Raw genomic sequence first — 15,936 nt, 5'->3', positions numbered from 1 at the left:
AAAAACAAATGCAAAGCTACAAAAGTCCATTAATCTAATTCACTGAAATATAATTTTGTGTGTGTGTGTGTTTCACCTGGAGAGTGCAACTCACATAAAGCTTCAATGTATCCTCCCGCACACCGACCTATAGAAAGGAGTCTCTACTGCACACATTGCCAATTGGGGCACCCAGCCCAGAGGCATTACTGCTGTGAAGCGGCCTCTTTGGTGTTTTTATCTTTATGCCACCATACTTTTACTTGTAGACAAATGTTATTTGTATGTTATTCATATAGACTACAGGTTTGATAACAACTTACTTTGCATTACATTGTTCTTAGCATCATCCTTAAACACTTATTTTATCTGATATCATTACATATTTTATACATTTTCACTGCTCAGTTCCTTTTCATCCTTGATTGTGATCAAAGCACATTATTTTGAGTGTATTCTTTTTATATTGTTATTATTTACTTACAAACTTGGTTGAGTATACTCCAACCTTGCACTTGATTAACTCGCAATTAAAAAGAGCATCGTCATCTACTATAAATGCTGAAATTGTTGTCAAGCAAAGGTACTACTGTAGCTTGCACTAGGTGCAACTAAGTTCACCTGTTGTGTAGCTTTATCAGAGTTTCAGTTAATTAAATAAATAAAACACACAGGTTGATATACTTTTTATCTGATGTCGTTAAATCTAGCAAATACCATGTCCTCTAACATTTGAAATGGGTAAAAATGCTGACCTAGTGAATAACTAATCAAAATCCAGACGTTCATTATTGTACGATAAACTAAACACGTAGCAGTGCAGTGATAGCAGCATAGTGATTGCGCATTAGAGGACACAATCAAGAAGAATTGCAGTATAATGTATCCGGATCATGCAAGGTCACTCCATACCAAGATAAAAGGTTATATTATATATGTACAGTAATAGATTATACTGTATGTAATTTGATTAGGAAAAAGGAAAGAATCAAACAGGATATTGTACTGGTGGACACACAATGTACAGTACAGTATGATGATATGTGTGATGATAATCTATTTGAATAATCTACATTAAAACATTTTGGGGAAATGCAATACAATAACAGCTGAAAATAATTAGAAGGTTATGATGTGGAATCAGTCTAAGGAATATGTTAATGAATACAGTGAGCAAATAATCACTTCTCTGGGTTATACTTATATTTTGAAAAACCCTTATGCACATAACAAACAATTTATTGGTTCCATTTTCATTTATATAACATGTTAAGCAATCTCCTAGACTCCTACTTTACCCGAGCTGTGGGTTCTAATATTAAAGACAATCCTTCTACTTTCACTCTATTTCTTAATTTATGCAAATAGGATATGGCCACAAAATGCAAAACTGTCATCCTTAGGCAGTTCATCATAAATCCCATAATAGGACTCCACTAATACAACGTCAGAAAATAATCTTCAATGTCACTGAGTCTTGACTCCTCTGAACAGTGCGGATACACTCATCCTATAATATTTGACATTTCATTCCACAACAAAGAACAGGAGTATACAGTGTATATAAAGCCACATGAATTGTGCTGTCTATGAATGTGTTTACATAACCGGCGTCTCCTAATCTACCAAATGTACTTTCTTTATTTACTCATTTCTCAGGAGGAGCCAATAATTAGTGACTATTGACTAACTACACCCTATGCTTACAATTCCATATTTACTCCCTGTCAGGCTAATCTCTCTCCACAATAAATTGACCGCTCCACTTGACTTGTTTTTTTAAATATCGTTAGTGTAATTATTTGTCCACATGTGAATTGTTTGCTGTGAGATATTAGGCGCATACTGTAACCACCACTGCTGTGTCACCACACGCAGGTGGGCTGGCTTTATAAAAGGAGAGGACATTGTTAAGAGTGACCGCAACTTCTTAAGAACTTCTGTGCAGGTAAGCCTTCACCATGACATCAATGCTATATGGACGTTTTAGAATTTGACTACGAGGATTGCAATAACTTAAACTAAAATATCTTGTATTGGAAATTTGGCAGCCCTAATATATTTATCGTAATGCCATTTCTGCTAAAAAAAAATCTATATTTCAATGAGTGAAATTATTTCTAGCATCATTTGTTTTTTTTATTTGTCAATTTTGATGGTAAAAAAGTTGCACATTTTAAGCTTTCAACACATCCCAAATATCTGAAAGATATTAATAGCACTTCACATTTCAATGACATTTCTTTTTTATATTTACAGTATACAGGCATCTTCCCTACCTAACCAGGACAATGTATGCTTTAGTGGTTTGTCTCTTAATACTGCCTGGAGTTTTCTCTGAGTCTGGATGCAATGTGGTAAGCAGACTTTTTCAAAAGAAAAAAGAATATCTTGGACAAATGGCACTCCTGTACAAACATATGTTGCATTAAATAATCCTGACAGTGAAAAATACAATTTCTGCTGCATTCATTATTGAAAAACTAACACAAATCTCTTTCTTTCAATATATCCTGCAATGTGGGTCCATAGCCAGGTGAGTAATAGTGATGTTACAGTGGTCTTGCTTAATTATTTAGACATTTTATCTCCCTTAGCGCAGAGTGGGTTGGTGTTTAATTACTTAAATCCTATATACTTATTAGTTGACAGAAGTCCCCCAGGGTTCTATACTATGCCCCCTCCTGTTTTCACACTATACAAAATGTTTTGCCAAAAATAGCTGATCTACAAGCTCACAACGCGTGAGTTATGAGCTTGTAGATCGGCTATTTTCGCCAAATGTTAGTCCCAGAATAGGGACTCCTAGGGTTCAAAGGATTAAAGAACGTTAAAAAAACAACAACTTAATTTGACAAAAAGCAGTGGTTCTCAAAGTAGGGTCAGGGGACCCCCAGGGGTCTTTGAGGAGGGTCCACAGCTACATTTGTTAATATAGCAACGCAGAGCATCACAATGTGCTGTGAGCTTGTAGATCTCCAATTTTCTAAAAATCTCAAATAATTTTGAAATTGTGAATTTGGAACTATTTGAAAAAGAAATTACAACATAAATGTCTTATGGGGGTCCCGGGCAAAGAAATATCAGATGGGGGTCTGCAGCAAAATACATACATTTGGGGGTACTTGACATGATAATGTTTGAGAACCACAGCCCTAAAGCATAAAGTATATCTCCACTCCTTGCTAAAATATAAAAATATCTTTGAGCAAGACATTTTCCTTGAGGCCATGCCAACAAATCTTACAGAGATTATAGGAGTTGGCACAATTCTATTGTATAAAGCTATACCTTGCTTTGTTAATGCCAGCCTTTTATGAGTGAGTAGATTAAGACATTTGTACCAGAGTAAATATAATCCTTGTGTTTACCCATTAAATGTTTACCCATCACTCTTCTTAACATTGACATTGTGTGTGTGTGTGTGTGTGTGTGTGTGTGTGTGTGTGTGTGTGTGTGTGTGTGTGTGTGTGTGTGTGTGTGTGTGTGTGTGTGTGTGTGTGTGTGTGTGTGTGTGTGTGTGTGTGTGTGTGTGTGCTCGCGTGCGTGTGCATAGAACTTTGTACCAATAATGTGGACGTTCAGGCTGAGATCGTTAACACCCACAATGCATTAAGAAGAGCAGTTAAACCTACTGCTGAAGACATGGCAATGATGGTACGCCTGTTAAACACATACATTTCATAATTCCATACATAAGTATCATAAGTACATAAGAATACCATAAGGCCTGTCCAGGAAGAACAATAATGTCTAACAACTAACGATTTTGGCATTTAAAGTTGCACTCATCTGTCATCCGGAACAAGTTACTATTGTAACATTATAATTAAACTAAGCTCCTAGATGACCAACTTTACAACATTAAAAGTGAGGTGTGTAAAGATCAGGGCCACATAACCCACAGAATATTCCTGAGATCCTTGAAAAAATCTAAACTTTTTGAAAATGTTTGTAAAACTAGGGAACCATAAGATGAGGGGTAGAAGGACTATTACAATAAACAATAAAATAAATAAATAACATTCATTAAAAATTGAAAGTATCCTAACATTACTGATATGTCCATGTGGTAGTCCAGACTCAAATTATTATTATATCTTTTCTTTTTCCTATTGACCTGTTAATCTGAAGCAGGGTGATGCTGTTAAAGAACATCTGTAGCTAATCAACTTTCCCTAGATAAGAGGGTGGGAGGGGGATGCCAGCAAATCATTCATTTTGCAAGAGTAAGCATAACCTTTTCACATGTCCTCATTTTGGAAATAACCCTAACCCTTCATAGAGTTGGAGTAATGATGTTGCACAGTCTGCCCAGGATTGGGCTGACTCTTGCATTGAGGAACATGGACCACCCAGCACCCGTTTACTGAATGGTACAGTATGGTTCACTTGCCTTCCCTGCTCCTTCCTCTATCTATAGCACTGTTTCCCAAATAACATTTTTTATGGGGCGTGAGTAAAAATCCCCCTTTTTTTGTTTAAAAGGAAACTCATGCAGTGTTTTAAAAGACATCCATTAATCAAAAGATCTGTCATGTGTTTCGCCAACAAACAGGCTATGAACTAGGTGAGAATCTCTTTTTTTCCAATGCGGAACACGACTGGGCTACGGTGATCACGGCTTGGCATAACGAGGTGGCAAATTATCTGTTCCCCAATGGATCCACCAATGGAGGAGAGACCGGGCACTACACACAGGTAAAGGGATCAGTCAGTTTAACATCGGAAATGACGAGCCATAGTGAAACTATCCCTTGTAGCCTACAATTGAACTAGTGGTAGCAACTATGCAAGACTTGTCTTGGAAAATAGAATGGATAGCAATATATATATATATATATATTGTCTGTTGGGCCATCCTCGTAATGGTGTTGATGTTCTCTTCATACTTGAGGTCCAATAGGTGCACATGAACCGGAAGGACATAACACATTTGGGGGGAGGAGGGAAGTCATGAAATCATGACAGAATACTACAATCACAATTTAAGCTTATTGATTCCCTCTAGCCATTTACAATTTTGCAACTGCACAAGTATTGCTGAAATATCAACAAATATCCATCCTGAAATCTCATGTTATTGTTATTTTAGTTCAAATAAAATACAAACAGGTCAGTTCAAAACCTGTTAGTTTTCATAAGACTAAATTACGATTAAGAATAATAAGGTATTCTGAGAGCTGCAGATGTGTTTCGATCTTTGAAAGGGACTGTTCATTCCCACAAATTAGCAGCTGAACTGCGCAACTCATATGGAAAGAAATCCTAATAATAATTGTATCAAGTATCAACAATACAATTATTGTTCCGTCCTGTTAACAATGATTTCCCTTGGTCCAGGTGGTGTGGTACAGCTCATACAAAATAGGCTGTGGAATGAAACACTGCAACCCTAACTACTTCTATGCCTGCCATTATTACCGAGCGTAAGTTAAACCAGTATCCACTATCCAACATTTAATCCTCATCTTGTCAAAAATCCACATTGGACATGAATTGTAGCTATCTCTGGGTTTTGTCAGATTATCTAGATGGCATAAATGATCTATTGTTGAATGCAGATGAGAAAGCCTGTAAATCGGTGGACAACATGCCAGCAGAGAACACTTTAGAATGAGGAATTGAGTTAATGTTTTTCAGCAGCAGCTGAGTTTGCCCCCTTACTTCCCCCTTGGATACCAATTTAATATGGTTATAAGGCTTAAGCCAGAGTTGTTCTTAAGGCTTGCAAACAGACTCAGGAACCTATAGCAAAATGCAGCTGATAGATTCCTGTGAAGAGGCAGAAAACATTAAATGTATGTTAAATGTAAACTTTGTGGCCTGCTTGGGGTGTAAGAGGTCCACATCATATTGGCTACTTTTTACATCACACTGTTAGTTAAGCGTATGTTTTCTTTAAAACACTCTCTTTGTGACACTTATTACAGTTTGTAATGTGACAAAAAAAAAGAAGGGGAAAAAAAAGCTATGGATCTCCTTGAGATTATGACAATTATCTTCCTAATTCATCCAACAGTGGGAACTTTGTAGGTGTGGCACCTTATCAGCCTGGGCCTCCATGCGCTTCCTGTCCCAATAATTGTGAAAATAAGCTTTGCAGTAAGTATATTGATCATGTATATTGATATATATATACATATACAGATGTTACAGTATGATTGAAAGAAATGTGGTCTTCTTCTAGTTCACCAGCCGTGCTCCCCCACGGTGGGGCGGGGCCCCCGTCAAAAAAAGAAATGACGTCTCTCTCTCTCTCTCTCTCTCTCTCTCTCTCTCTCTCTCTCTCTCTCTCTCTCTCTCTCTCTCTCTCTCTCTCTCTCTCTCTCTCTCTCTCTCTCTCTCTCTCTCTCTCTCTCTCTCTCTCTCTCTCTCTCTCTCTATATATATATATATATATATATATATATGAGTAATCAATAGTCCAGTTTATCATAAGTGGTGAATTTTACCAGTTACAGTAGACTGAGATAAACACTAGATTAAACTGTATTTGACAATTACTAAAGGCATGATGAAGTGACAGTTCATTATTTTGTCATTTTTCATTTCAGCTGACCCCTGTCAATATGTGGACCAGTACATCAACTGTCCTGATTTGAAGAAAACATATGGATGCGGAAATAAATCTGTGGCTGCCTGGTGTCAAGCTACATGCCTATGCAGCAATGAAATTAGGGCACCATACAGACGATAAATCCTCACATTCAACCATGTGGTTAATCTTTACCCAATGCTTTCCCTATACTATAAAGGGTGACTGATTGATTGATTGTTTATTAGCAGTTTGCAAAAAAAAAGCATAGCAAACTACAGTTCAATACAAGGTCTGCTAAGAATTGTACTCAATTCATCGAAACATTTAATGACAGACAAATATACAATACTATACAAAACATAACATAAACAGTTAGAAATCAAAAAGAAAAATATGTACACTAATCATGTTCAATCTGGGTTGTGTGATGGTGTTGTGTTTGTGGACGTCTTTAACGTTTTTGAAGTAGTTTGACAGGTACATGGGTGTCTTTGTGGTGTAGTGTATCTTGTGGACCAGGCCCAATACAAGTTGCTGTACTCTGTCCTCTACCCTGAGCCATCTGACCCTAGCAAAATGAGCAGGGGTTAATGAGTTGTAGATGTAAGGCCAAGCAGTAGCCGGACCAGTTTGTTTTGGGATTTGATTAAATCATTCCTTTGTTGGTTGGTTGTTTGGTCCCTGGGAGACAAGTTTGCCAAACTGTCAATGTAAGCTAGATGTGTGACCATGGCAGTCAATCTCCCATATCAGGAAGAATGGTTATGGGAGGGTGTCACCAGCTTTTAAAGAGTGAGGAAGGTGCCACGTGTTTCAACAGATCTGGGAGAAGCTTGTGGAGAACAGCCTGAAGTCAAAGGATAAACTTAGAATACATAGCATACAGTAAAATATAAAAATGTGTAATGCCTCATAATCTGTTATTAATCTAATAACATGTATTCATATAGTAATACAGTGGACTAGTATATCTCAATAACTAATGAGGGTTGACTTGGGTTTTCTTGTTGCTTGCTCTGAACTGGATAAGAGTGTCTGCTAAATGCCTAAATTGTAACAACAGGGTTTATCTATTCTCTCTCAGTGTCAAATTTTCAAAGAGTGTAAATGTAACTTGTATGCCTAAAGGTGTCACTTTGTGTAAACATACATTGTCCTGGTTATATAAAAGTGGGCAGAAAAATAAAACGATATTAATGCACGCTGACCATGGCTGTGATGATGACTGAGTCCAAGAATGAATAGCACATATACACCAGCAGATGGCTCTGTTGTACAAGAATGAAATGACGTGAAATTGAAAGTGGAGAAGCAGTTGTTATGTATGCCAAAGTCCTTTTGTCAATACCACAAGAAACAAGCAAAACACGTTTATTTGCTGTAGTTGACCAATTAACATATGTTGCTGTCAAATTGGTAAGCATTTCTCTCTCTCTCTCTCACACACACACACACACACACACACACACACACACACACACACACACACACACACAGTATTACAGTGTATTGCGTTGATCTTGATGCAATGCCTCACTTGAGAGTAAATGAAAGGGAAATCATGGTGAAGTCAACGTTCTCACTTTTCTTCAATCAAAATCAGGTAAACGTCCTAAATAAATAAATAGGCTCCTACCTGAAACGGCTCAGTTAGATTTAACTTCCGAAGCTCAATGTGCATGTTTTGACCGAGGAGTTCCGGTGTCTTATAAGAGAAATACATACATTACTGTAACTGATATATTATAACTCTATGACTGTAACTAACTATGAGTGGTCCTGTTGTAAGTGATCGAACACAAAGTGAATGGTAAAACAGTGAAACACTGTGGGACGGTAAGCTAGGCTATATAATAAAGATAACAAAATCACTGCCTCCTGCCGAGTCCTTTATTACCAATGGTGGAAGAAGTACTCATTTGACTCAAGTAAAAGTAGCAATACCACAGTGTAGAAATACTAAGTAAACTAAGTAAAAGGCCTGTGTTCAACTTCAAATTGTTACTTGAGTAAAGGTACAAAAGTATTGGCATCAAAATATACTTAAAGTACCAAAAGTAAAAAGTACTAAAATGTTTGAAAATAGCCGATCTGCAAGCTCAGCTCACAATTTTGCGTCCCATCGCCTATAAAATAGTAGTGGAGTAAAAGTGCAATATTTGTCTCTAAGATAAAGCTGTGGATCGAGTAGAAGTAAAAGTACTGACAATTGGAAATACTCCAGTCAAGTAAAGAAAATACCTTAACATTGTACTTAAGTACAGTACTTGAGTACATGTACTTAGTTACTTTCCACCTCTGTCCTTTACTAAGCAACTGGTGATGCTGGACTTTTTCGCTCGACTGAAAACTACCTAGCTAGCAGGTTAGCCAGCTAGCAACTACTAGCTTTAGTACACAGAACTACACACAGCAAGCAGCAGTTTCCTCCACACAAACTCACTCAGCCACAAGCTCACACTCACAGCAACTTATATGGAGGAACGATCTCTTTTCTTCGACAGCAAAAGGCAAGTATGAAAAGCAGAAAGGGTCGGCATGGATCTGAATTGTGGTTAGAGTTAAGACAGAGGAGATGTATTTTTGTTGTAACATTCTAAGATACGGTGAGAGTGGGCTGTGTATCAGTGACTGAAGGTAGAAAAGAGGTACTACTGTTTGGGGGATTTTTACACAAACGTCTCGATAATGGTCAACAGAATAGAGAAAGTAACATCCTCTTTTGAGAAAAAACACGGCACTCTGGATTTTATGATTTTAAATGTTTCATGTTGACAACCTGACCCCCCGTGGTAACATCTGCTTCAAAGGAAACCACTGAACAACGCCTTTCGCCGAACAAACCTTAACCAGACGTATTTTCTAGGGGAAAAACAAAGTCGCGTCGACAATTTCCCCTTTATGAAAACGACGTCATTTTTGTCTATTGAACCGAAAGGGCTTGTGCGACTAAGTAAAATAAATAAAAAAGGAGACAAAAAGACAACAACCAACCGCTGTACTGTACGCGTCTTGAAGCGAGTCGCGACTCCGTCGCGCGAAGGTGTCGCGTCGCTTTGCAAAAAAAAGAGCAGATCTACAAACTATCCCGGCGCCCCGGTGCGGCGTTCTAAGTTTGTAGATCTGTTATTTGTTCCCATTGTTTGTTGCAAAGCGACACCGTCGTACTGCTGAGTATATAAGTGAGCTCCTCTGGGCTGTAACCAACACATTCATATGTGCTTACTGCTTATACTACTGACTACTGTCTGTCATGCAGCCTTTAAGTATGCTAATCGGTCTTGATTTCTTTCCTCTCCAACAGAACCTCAATGCACGTTAAGCAGCGTTTCCGCTGATATCAGCGTGGCGGTGATGATGAACATGTGTTGCCAGATCATATGAACTGTCTGGAACGTTACACATTTTCTTTACATGTTACTACGAGGCAATAACAATAACAGGCCAGGCAGGAAATTGGAGTAAAAAAAAAGCTGAGACACAAGAGGTTTTCCTGCAGCTTGACAGCTCCAGTGTGCTAGAAGCGCCTATGGCGGAGCTCGGGGAGAACGACAGCAGCAGCGTGCCTCCCTCCTCGTCAAATCCAGGACACAGTCACACAGCCGTGCCGGGCGACGACCAGCAGGAGGAGGAGGAGGAGGAGGAGGAGGAGGCAGCAGCAGCTGCTGGCAGCAAGACGCATTGCGAAGGAGGCTCCGTCTCGAACGGGGACTGTGGTGGTGGGATACCTGGTAATAACAACATGGTCGGCACGGGGTGTCACGGCACCGTGCCGCCTCATGGCAGCCAAGCCGGGCATGAGACATCGGCCACCGCCAACAACACCTCTGTGGGACTGGATGCCAATAAATCTGGAATACCACGCAGGAGCAGCATTATTAAGGTAACGTCTTAAGTTGCTGTTACAGGATCAGTGTGTGTGGATGTGATTATTCTGCTTCTCTCTCGTCTTCTTGCCTCATGGCTTATTTGACATGCAGCATTTGTGCCGCTCGGATTCAACCACCACCCCTCCCGTTCTATATCGCATTCGTATGCTTTGCTTTTCCAGCAACCTCGCCCATATGAAACATGGCTAATGTAAGCACAATGAATGGTGGGGGTTTACAGTGCAGAGCAGGCCAGTAATGATGATGATCAGAGCCATATGCTGTGCGTTGAGTTGACATATTTTGTGGTGATGTGTCCCTTATTATTGCTCTCTCGAATGTGTCAGTTATCATCAGTCTGTATTGGAAGGGAAACAGCTCGCGAGGACAACACGCATGTTTCATTTAAATAAGCTCTCTCTCGCTCTCTCACTCTCACTCTCTCTCTCACACTCACACACACACACACACACACACACACACACACACACACACACACACACACACACACACACACACACACACACACACACACACACACACACACACACACACACACACACAAGAAAACCACAGATTTCAGCAGTTAGGTGTTCAAAACGATGGTGATGGTTGAAGACACCACTTACAGTATATGCCCACACAAGAAACATGCTGTTTGTGTTGGAGGAAAAAGTAAAGGAATTCATTCTGGTTCTGAATCTCTAAACCTGGTTCTCATTCTGTAACCATACAATATAACCAATACACAGATTAGGCCCATTCGTTTTTGGTGCATTCTCTTGACTTGGACACAGTCTAGCTCCTACTTGCCTTTTCCGAGGCAGTTTTTGAAGGCAACACATTCTTGGCACATGTTGAACTTTGACACTCTCTCTGCTTGGAGATTGATGGAGGTAATATTGACATTTCTGGCTTGTAAAGCTCCAAGTAATCTCTCACCACACAAGGATCTGTCTCGGTTCCCACTCCTGTCAGTTAGAGCTGTTCTGCCTGGAGTGGACCGCCTTAAAAGACAAACTTAAATCGAACCTATTGGAATAAGAAATAGCAGAATACATTTCAGCCCCCTAAAAAGCCATGTTGGATTCAACCTCAAAGCTTTTCTGTTAGGGATAGAGGTCTTTTATTTAAATAACATTCTTTGACATTGCCACTGTATTGTGGAACTGACCGGTCCAGTTACAGTACCAAGGTTTTCATGAGGTGGTCCAGTGCCAGAGGATTCAGCCAACAAATTATGCCCTTTGGAGCATTACCAATGCCCTAAACGCATTAAGGAGAATGTCAGACTACATAATAAGAACCTTCACTGGCACTCATGACAAATTGGTACAATGCACTTTAGGTCCTTATGCTGTCATTTTAAGTCATTTCTCAGTACAAAACAGAAGGGAAAATGTCAGCATGAGTCACGGTATGGTCAAGTCTGACAAGTTGGGGCCAAAACGTAGTGGCAGCAGAAGATTAATAACTTGTAGTGGCGTGTGCTGCAGGTCCTGGGGATTCATTAGAGAGTCATAGAGAGATAGTGGGGTCATTTGACTTTCAATCAATTCTAGATGTACATTTTCTTCAAAAGTCTTATCATCATTCCATAGATTTCCAGTTCAGCATGAGAAGGATTGCTTTTCAGCTTAATTATAATTCAATATGAATGCTCTGTCATTGGCCAATGCACCGCATTTTCTGTTAACATTTTGAATGGACTGAATTTTAAGTGAACTGACTCCTGACGACCCTGGCAAATCATCACATGCCCCAGTCAGTCCATTACATTGTGCATCCACTTCTCTTCACTCCCACCACTGTATATTTGGCTCAGTTGGCTGAGGTGTCAGATCCAGTAAGGAGTGTTAGTTTTTTAAATTGGAATTTGTTTACTTGCAAGATGGAATGTTTTTTGTTTTGTTTTTACTGGCAGCGACTGTGGACCAGTAGATGCTGGCGGTAAAAAGCACGCCTAACATTCATTCACATCCTAGTCATTCAGAACTATGGTTAAACTGCTTTGGGTCGATGTGGTCAGGAGGAGGACCATCATGTTCTCATCTGAAGAGCTCTTGCACTCCAGTGTTGTGATACCTGACCTATATTGAAGTTGGGTGGAGGGAAAGCAGATAGGGCCACATCAAACCTACATGTTTTCTTATGTGAAAAAATACATTAACATATATAACACAAATAATATAACAAATCAGTCCATTATTTAATCTCAGAGTTATTGAATGTTAATCGTAATGAACAGTTGCGCGTTCTCTTGATTGCAATTTCAGGTGTGTTGGTCATGACACTCCATAAACTAAAAAGCAACCTACACTTACTGTAGGATGTACAGTTATGCTATAATGAAAGAGCTTACCCATCGCTTAAGAATGCTTTTGTGTCTACTAACATTTCAGAACCATTTAAAATAGTTTTTACACCAGTGAACTGTAACAACACAGTCTTAAGGGTGGCTAATTGTAGTATTAATTAAGCAATGTCTAAATCGTTGACTCCCACCTTACACCTGAGTCAGATTTGTCTTTACCAGGGACATGCTATTGTTTGGTATTCTTTGCATTATTTTGTTGGTAAAATAACATATTGGTATGGAGAGTAATAAAGGTGCTGTGATATTTCTTTATTAAAATAAGTGCTAAAGATCTCTATATTCCCGTAGCAATCCTTGCTATAGTGTTGCTGTGTATTCAATAATAGTGTGTGTTAAATAACAGGGTTCTCCTTGTCTCTCCAGCTCTTTATAAACAGAAAACAAAATTTCAGGGTGGGATGCCAATTTTATTCAAACTGGGGCCTGTTTCATGAAACCTAGATAACAGACTAAGCCGGGATTTATCAGCTATCCTCATTCCTGGATGAATTTATCTTGGTTAAGGCATGAATCAGTTTCATGAAAGCTGAGTTATCTCGCCAGATTAACTTAGCCGGTTATCCTGGATATGTTTATCCATGACTGGGTTTCATGAAAGCAATGGAAATTAGCTGCAATTAGCAATTAGCTGTGAAGTTAGCCTGATAACTGCCAGGTTTAACTAATCCTGTTGCCTTCACTGTTCATTAAGTATGAATCTGATCACAAACCAATGGGGTTTTCACACTTATTCCATTCTTATGTGTTTATGTTGCCTTATTTTTACTAGCCTGCATTAAAATAACACAGGTACACATTGCCATCAAATTACCAATTAAGCCCTATATTCTTCATTGATATATGATACATACATCAAATTACGAAGAAATAGACATGCTGCAAAACCTCTTCATGACAGTTTGTGATCTTGTAGATCGTCTATTTTCGCTATAAAGAAATCATTTTGAAAGATTCTTAAAATGCTAAAACATTGTGACCATTATACTTTTTTATACTAGGCTAATTATTTGTGAAGTCAGACTATGTGACCCATATTTATGGGCGACCTATTTTGCTAGGCCTATAGGCCTATTTGTGGATACTGTAACTGCATGACAAAACCCACTGTACTATACATGAGCATGCAGGAATGGAGTTCTATTCTACACACAACCAATATTGCTGCAGCACAAACGTGACACAAAGCTCAGCTAATCTGTGAAGCCGATGGGTCCGGTTGGCCAATCAGGGAAGCCGATGCCTACAACAAAACTGGTGTTTCACCCCAAATATATTCACTATTGATCAGACCGGCAAATGCGTCAACGCCAAAGCCGTGCCCCTCCTGGTGGGCATGCTCTCCATTGTAAGACTATGATATTAGGCCTAAATTAGCTTGTATAGTTTGACAACACTATCCAATCATCTTTTTGATTATAAATATTATTATTTCTGACAGGCTGGAAATATTCAGCATTTCCATAGTAAGCTGATAATAATCACTTACATAATCAGCATACAGTGCTCTGACCTGCTGACATCACATCAGATTATGTCCGCATTCTGTACGTCTAGTTGACATCTCTCTTCCATTGGATTTATTGATTAATAGACAAGCACACCGGAATATACAGTAGATGGATATGATCAATCAATCAATATCAGATATCTTCCATCAAGAAGAGAGATGCATTTACATTTTTTGGAAGTTAATTCTGATTTAAAAACACGTTGACAGCCTGATATATATATATATATATATATATATATATATATATATATATATATATATATATATATATATATATATATATATATATATATATATATATATATATATATATATATATATATATATATATATAATAGTATTTTTTACAAAATACAGAAGGTAGAATTCCAGTCTTCGTCTAGAAATTGCAGACCAGAGTATTTGCTTAAGAAGTTGTGTAAAACTAAACTGAACTAAATATTTTGGCTTCTGGTGAATTCAATTAAGTTTTCCATTGGAAAAAGCTATTATTGCTATATGTATTAACTGACTGTTGTTATCAATTCATTTATTTAAAACTCAGGCTTATTACCACTTAAACTTTATAAATCTGCCAAAATCAGGTTGTCTGTTTGACACACACTCAACCTGTTCCTCTTCCTAAGGTGGATGACCTGTGAAAGTAATCTTTCCAAGAGGCGGCTTGAGCATTACCTAATTGTCCAGGTGGTTCAGGTGTCTGGTCCATATCCAGCAGTGTTAACCAGTTCCACTGGATATTGACATGATTGATTGATTAAAGATCTGTCAAAGTGTAAGCCGGCTTACACTCATTCCCATGCATGAAGCCTTATTTCTTCGTGTGCTTGCTCAGGTGACACTGAATTACTTGTCTGGGGATGAAGTGAAGTGGGACTGGCAGCAGGCAGTTGTTTCAAGGGTAGCTCAATGACTTAGCAGTGATCACACTTCTGCTAAATTAATTGTAAGACATGGCTATTTCTGCCCTTATGCCCAGATGGGTTATCCTAATAAGCCTAATGTCATACAGCTTTAAAAACACGTTTAAAAACGGTTAGATAAAGTGCTATACTCAAAGCACATAAAACTGCCAACAATTCAGCTACAGTATTTTATTCAACTACCTTAGACAGTTTGATCAATATTTCAAAATAGAAGCTGGAATGTGGAGAATCAAGACCACACCAGGGGCCGGCCACACATGGCCCCTGGTGTGGCTATTCTGATGGCAGATCCCTGACCAGTGTTTATGCCAAGTTTGGCGCGGAACGGAGCAACGATGCACCTCGCAAGTCTGCATGTTACACGTGTGTCCCTTTTATGCCCTATAATATGAAGATCTCTGTATCTGTCTGCTAGGGCTGGGCAATTCATCAAAAATATATCGAAACCGACATTAGAACCTCTGACTTAATCTTGCTCATATACATGTAGGTTAATTGAATAATCAATTTTAATTTTGTTTTTATTTCTTTATTCCAACGAATCATCAAAAAAAAATATAATCGACTAAATCGATTAGTCTGACCCACTTAATCGTTGTCGAGGCAAAAAAAGTCATACTGTCTGCCCATAATGGGCAGACAGTAGGGCTGGGCGATCTGGAGACTGGATCTCTATTTATGCCCATTTATTGGCATATTGGTCGGATTGGTGGTTCTGGACAACTGCCGTTCCG

At 38.7% G+C, this 15,936-nt stretch overlaps 2 protein-coding genes across 4 annotated transcripts in view; both read left to right on the top strand.

The window, feature by feature from the left end:
• Positions 1-3,489: 3,489 nt before the first annotated feature.
• On the top strand, positions 3,490-7,727 carry LOC311042075 (cysteine-rich secretory protein 2). The gene is made up of 6 exons (XM_084052617.1): positions 3,490-3,636; positions 4,265-4,355; positions 4,538-4,680; positions 5,323-5,408; positions 6,002-6,084; positions 6,537-7,727. Exons 1-6 carry the CDS (start codon positions 3,625-3,627, stop codon positions 6,677-6,679), a joined length of 558 nt encoding a protein of 185 aa, XP_083908743.1. The 5' UTR covers positions 3,490-3,624; the 3' UTR covers positions 6,680-7,727.
• A 346-nt stretch (positions 7,728-8,073) lies between these two features.
• Positions 8,074-15,936, top strand: part of plcl2 (phospholipase C like 2) — a 40,989-nt gene continuing 33,126 nt past the window's right edge. For 2 of the 3 annotated variants that reach the window (XR_014600503.1, XM_084053090.1), the window contains exons 1-2: positions 8,798-9,030; positions 9,825-10,403. Coding sequence is in view for 2 of the 3 variants with exons in the window: in XM_084053090.1 (XP_083909216.1) it covers positions 10,050-10,403 (354 nt within the window). In the remaining variant the exon portion in view is untranslated. Of the gene's footprint in view, positions 8,124-8,797; positions 9,031-9,824; positions 10,404-15,936 lie in introns of those variants that run through there. The other variant, XM_084053091.1, reaches the window with a different exon arrangement.

The sequence above is a fragment of the Gymnoscopelus microlampas genome (assembly GCF_963454915.1).
Source record: "Gymnoscopelus microlampas genome assembly, chromosome: 3".
NCBI classification, from domain to species: Eukaryota; Metazoa; Chordata; class Actinopteri; order Myctophiformes; family Myctophidae; genus Gymnoscopelus; species Gymnoscopelus microlampas.
Note: the sequence above shows the minus strand (reverse complement) of the source record. Positions and strands in the feature narration are given on the sequence as shown.

Coding starts and splice junctions, on each gene's coding strand:
- LOC311042075 (XM_084052617.1), top strand. Junction 4,681..5,322: donor AGACCGGGCACTACACACAG/GTAAAGGGATCA, acceptor CCCTTGGTCCAG/GTGGTGTGGTACAGCTCATA. Junction 6,085..6,536: donor TTGTGAAAATAAGCTTTGCA/GTAAGTATATTG, acceptor TTTTCATTTCAG/CTGACCCCTGTCAATATGTG.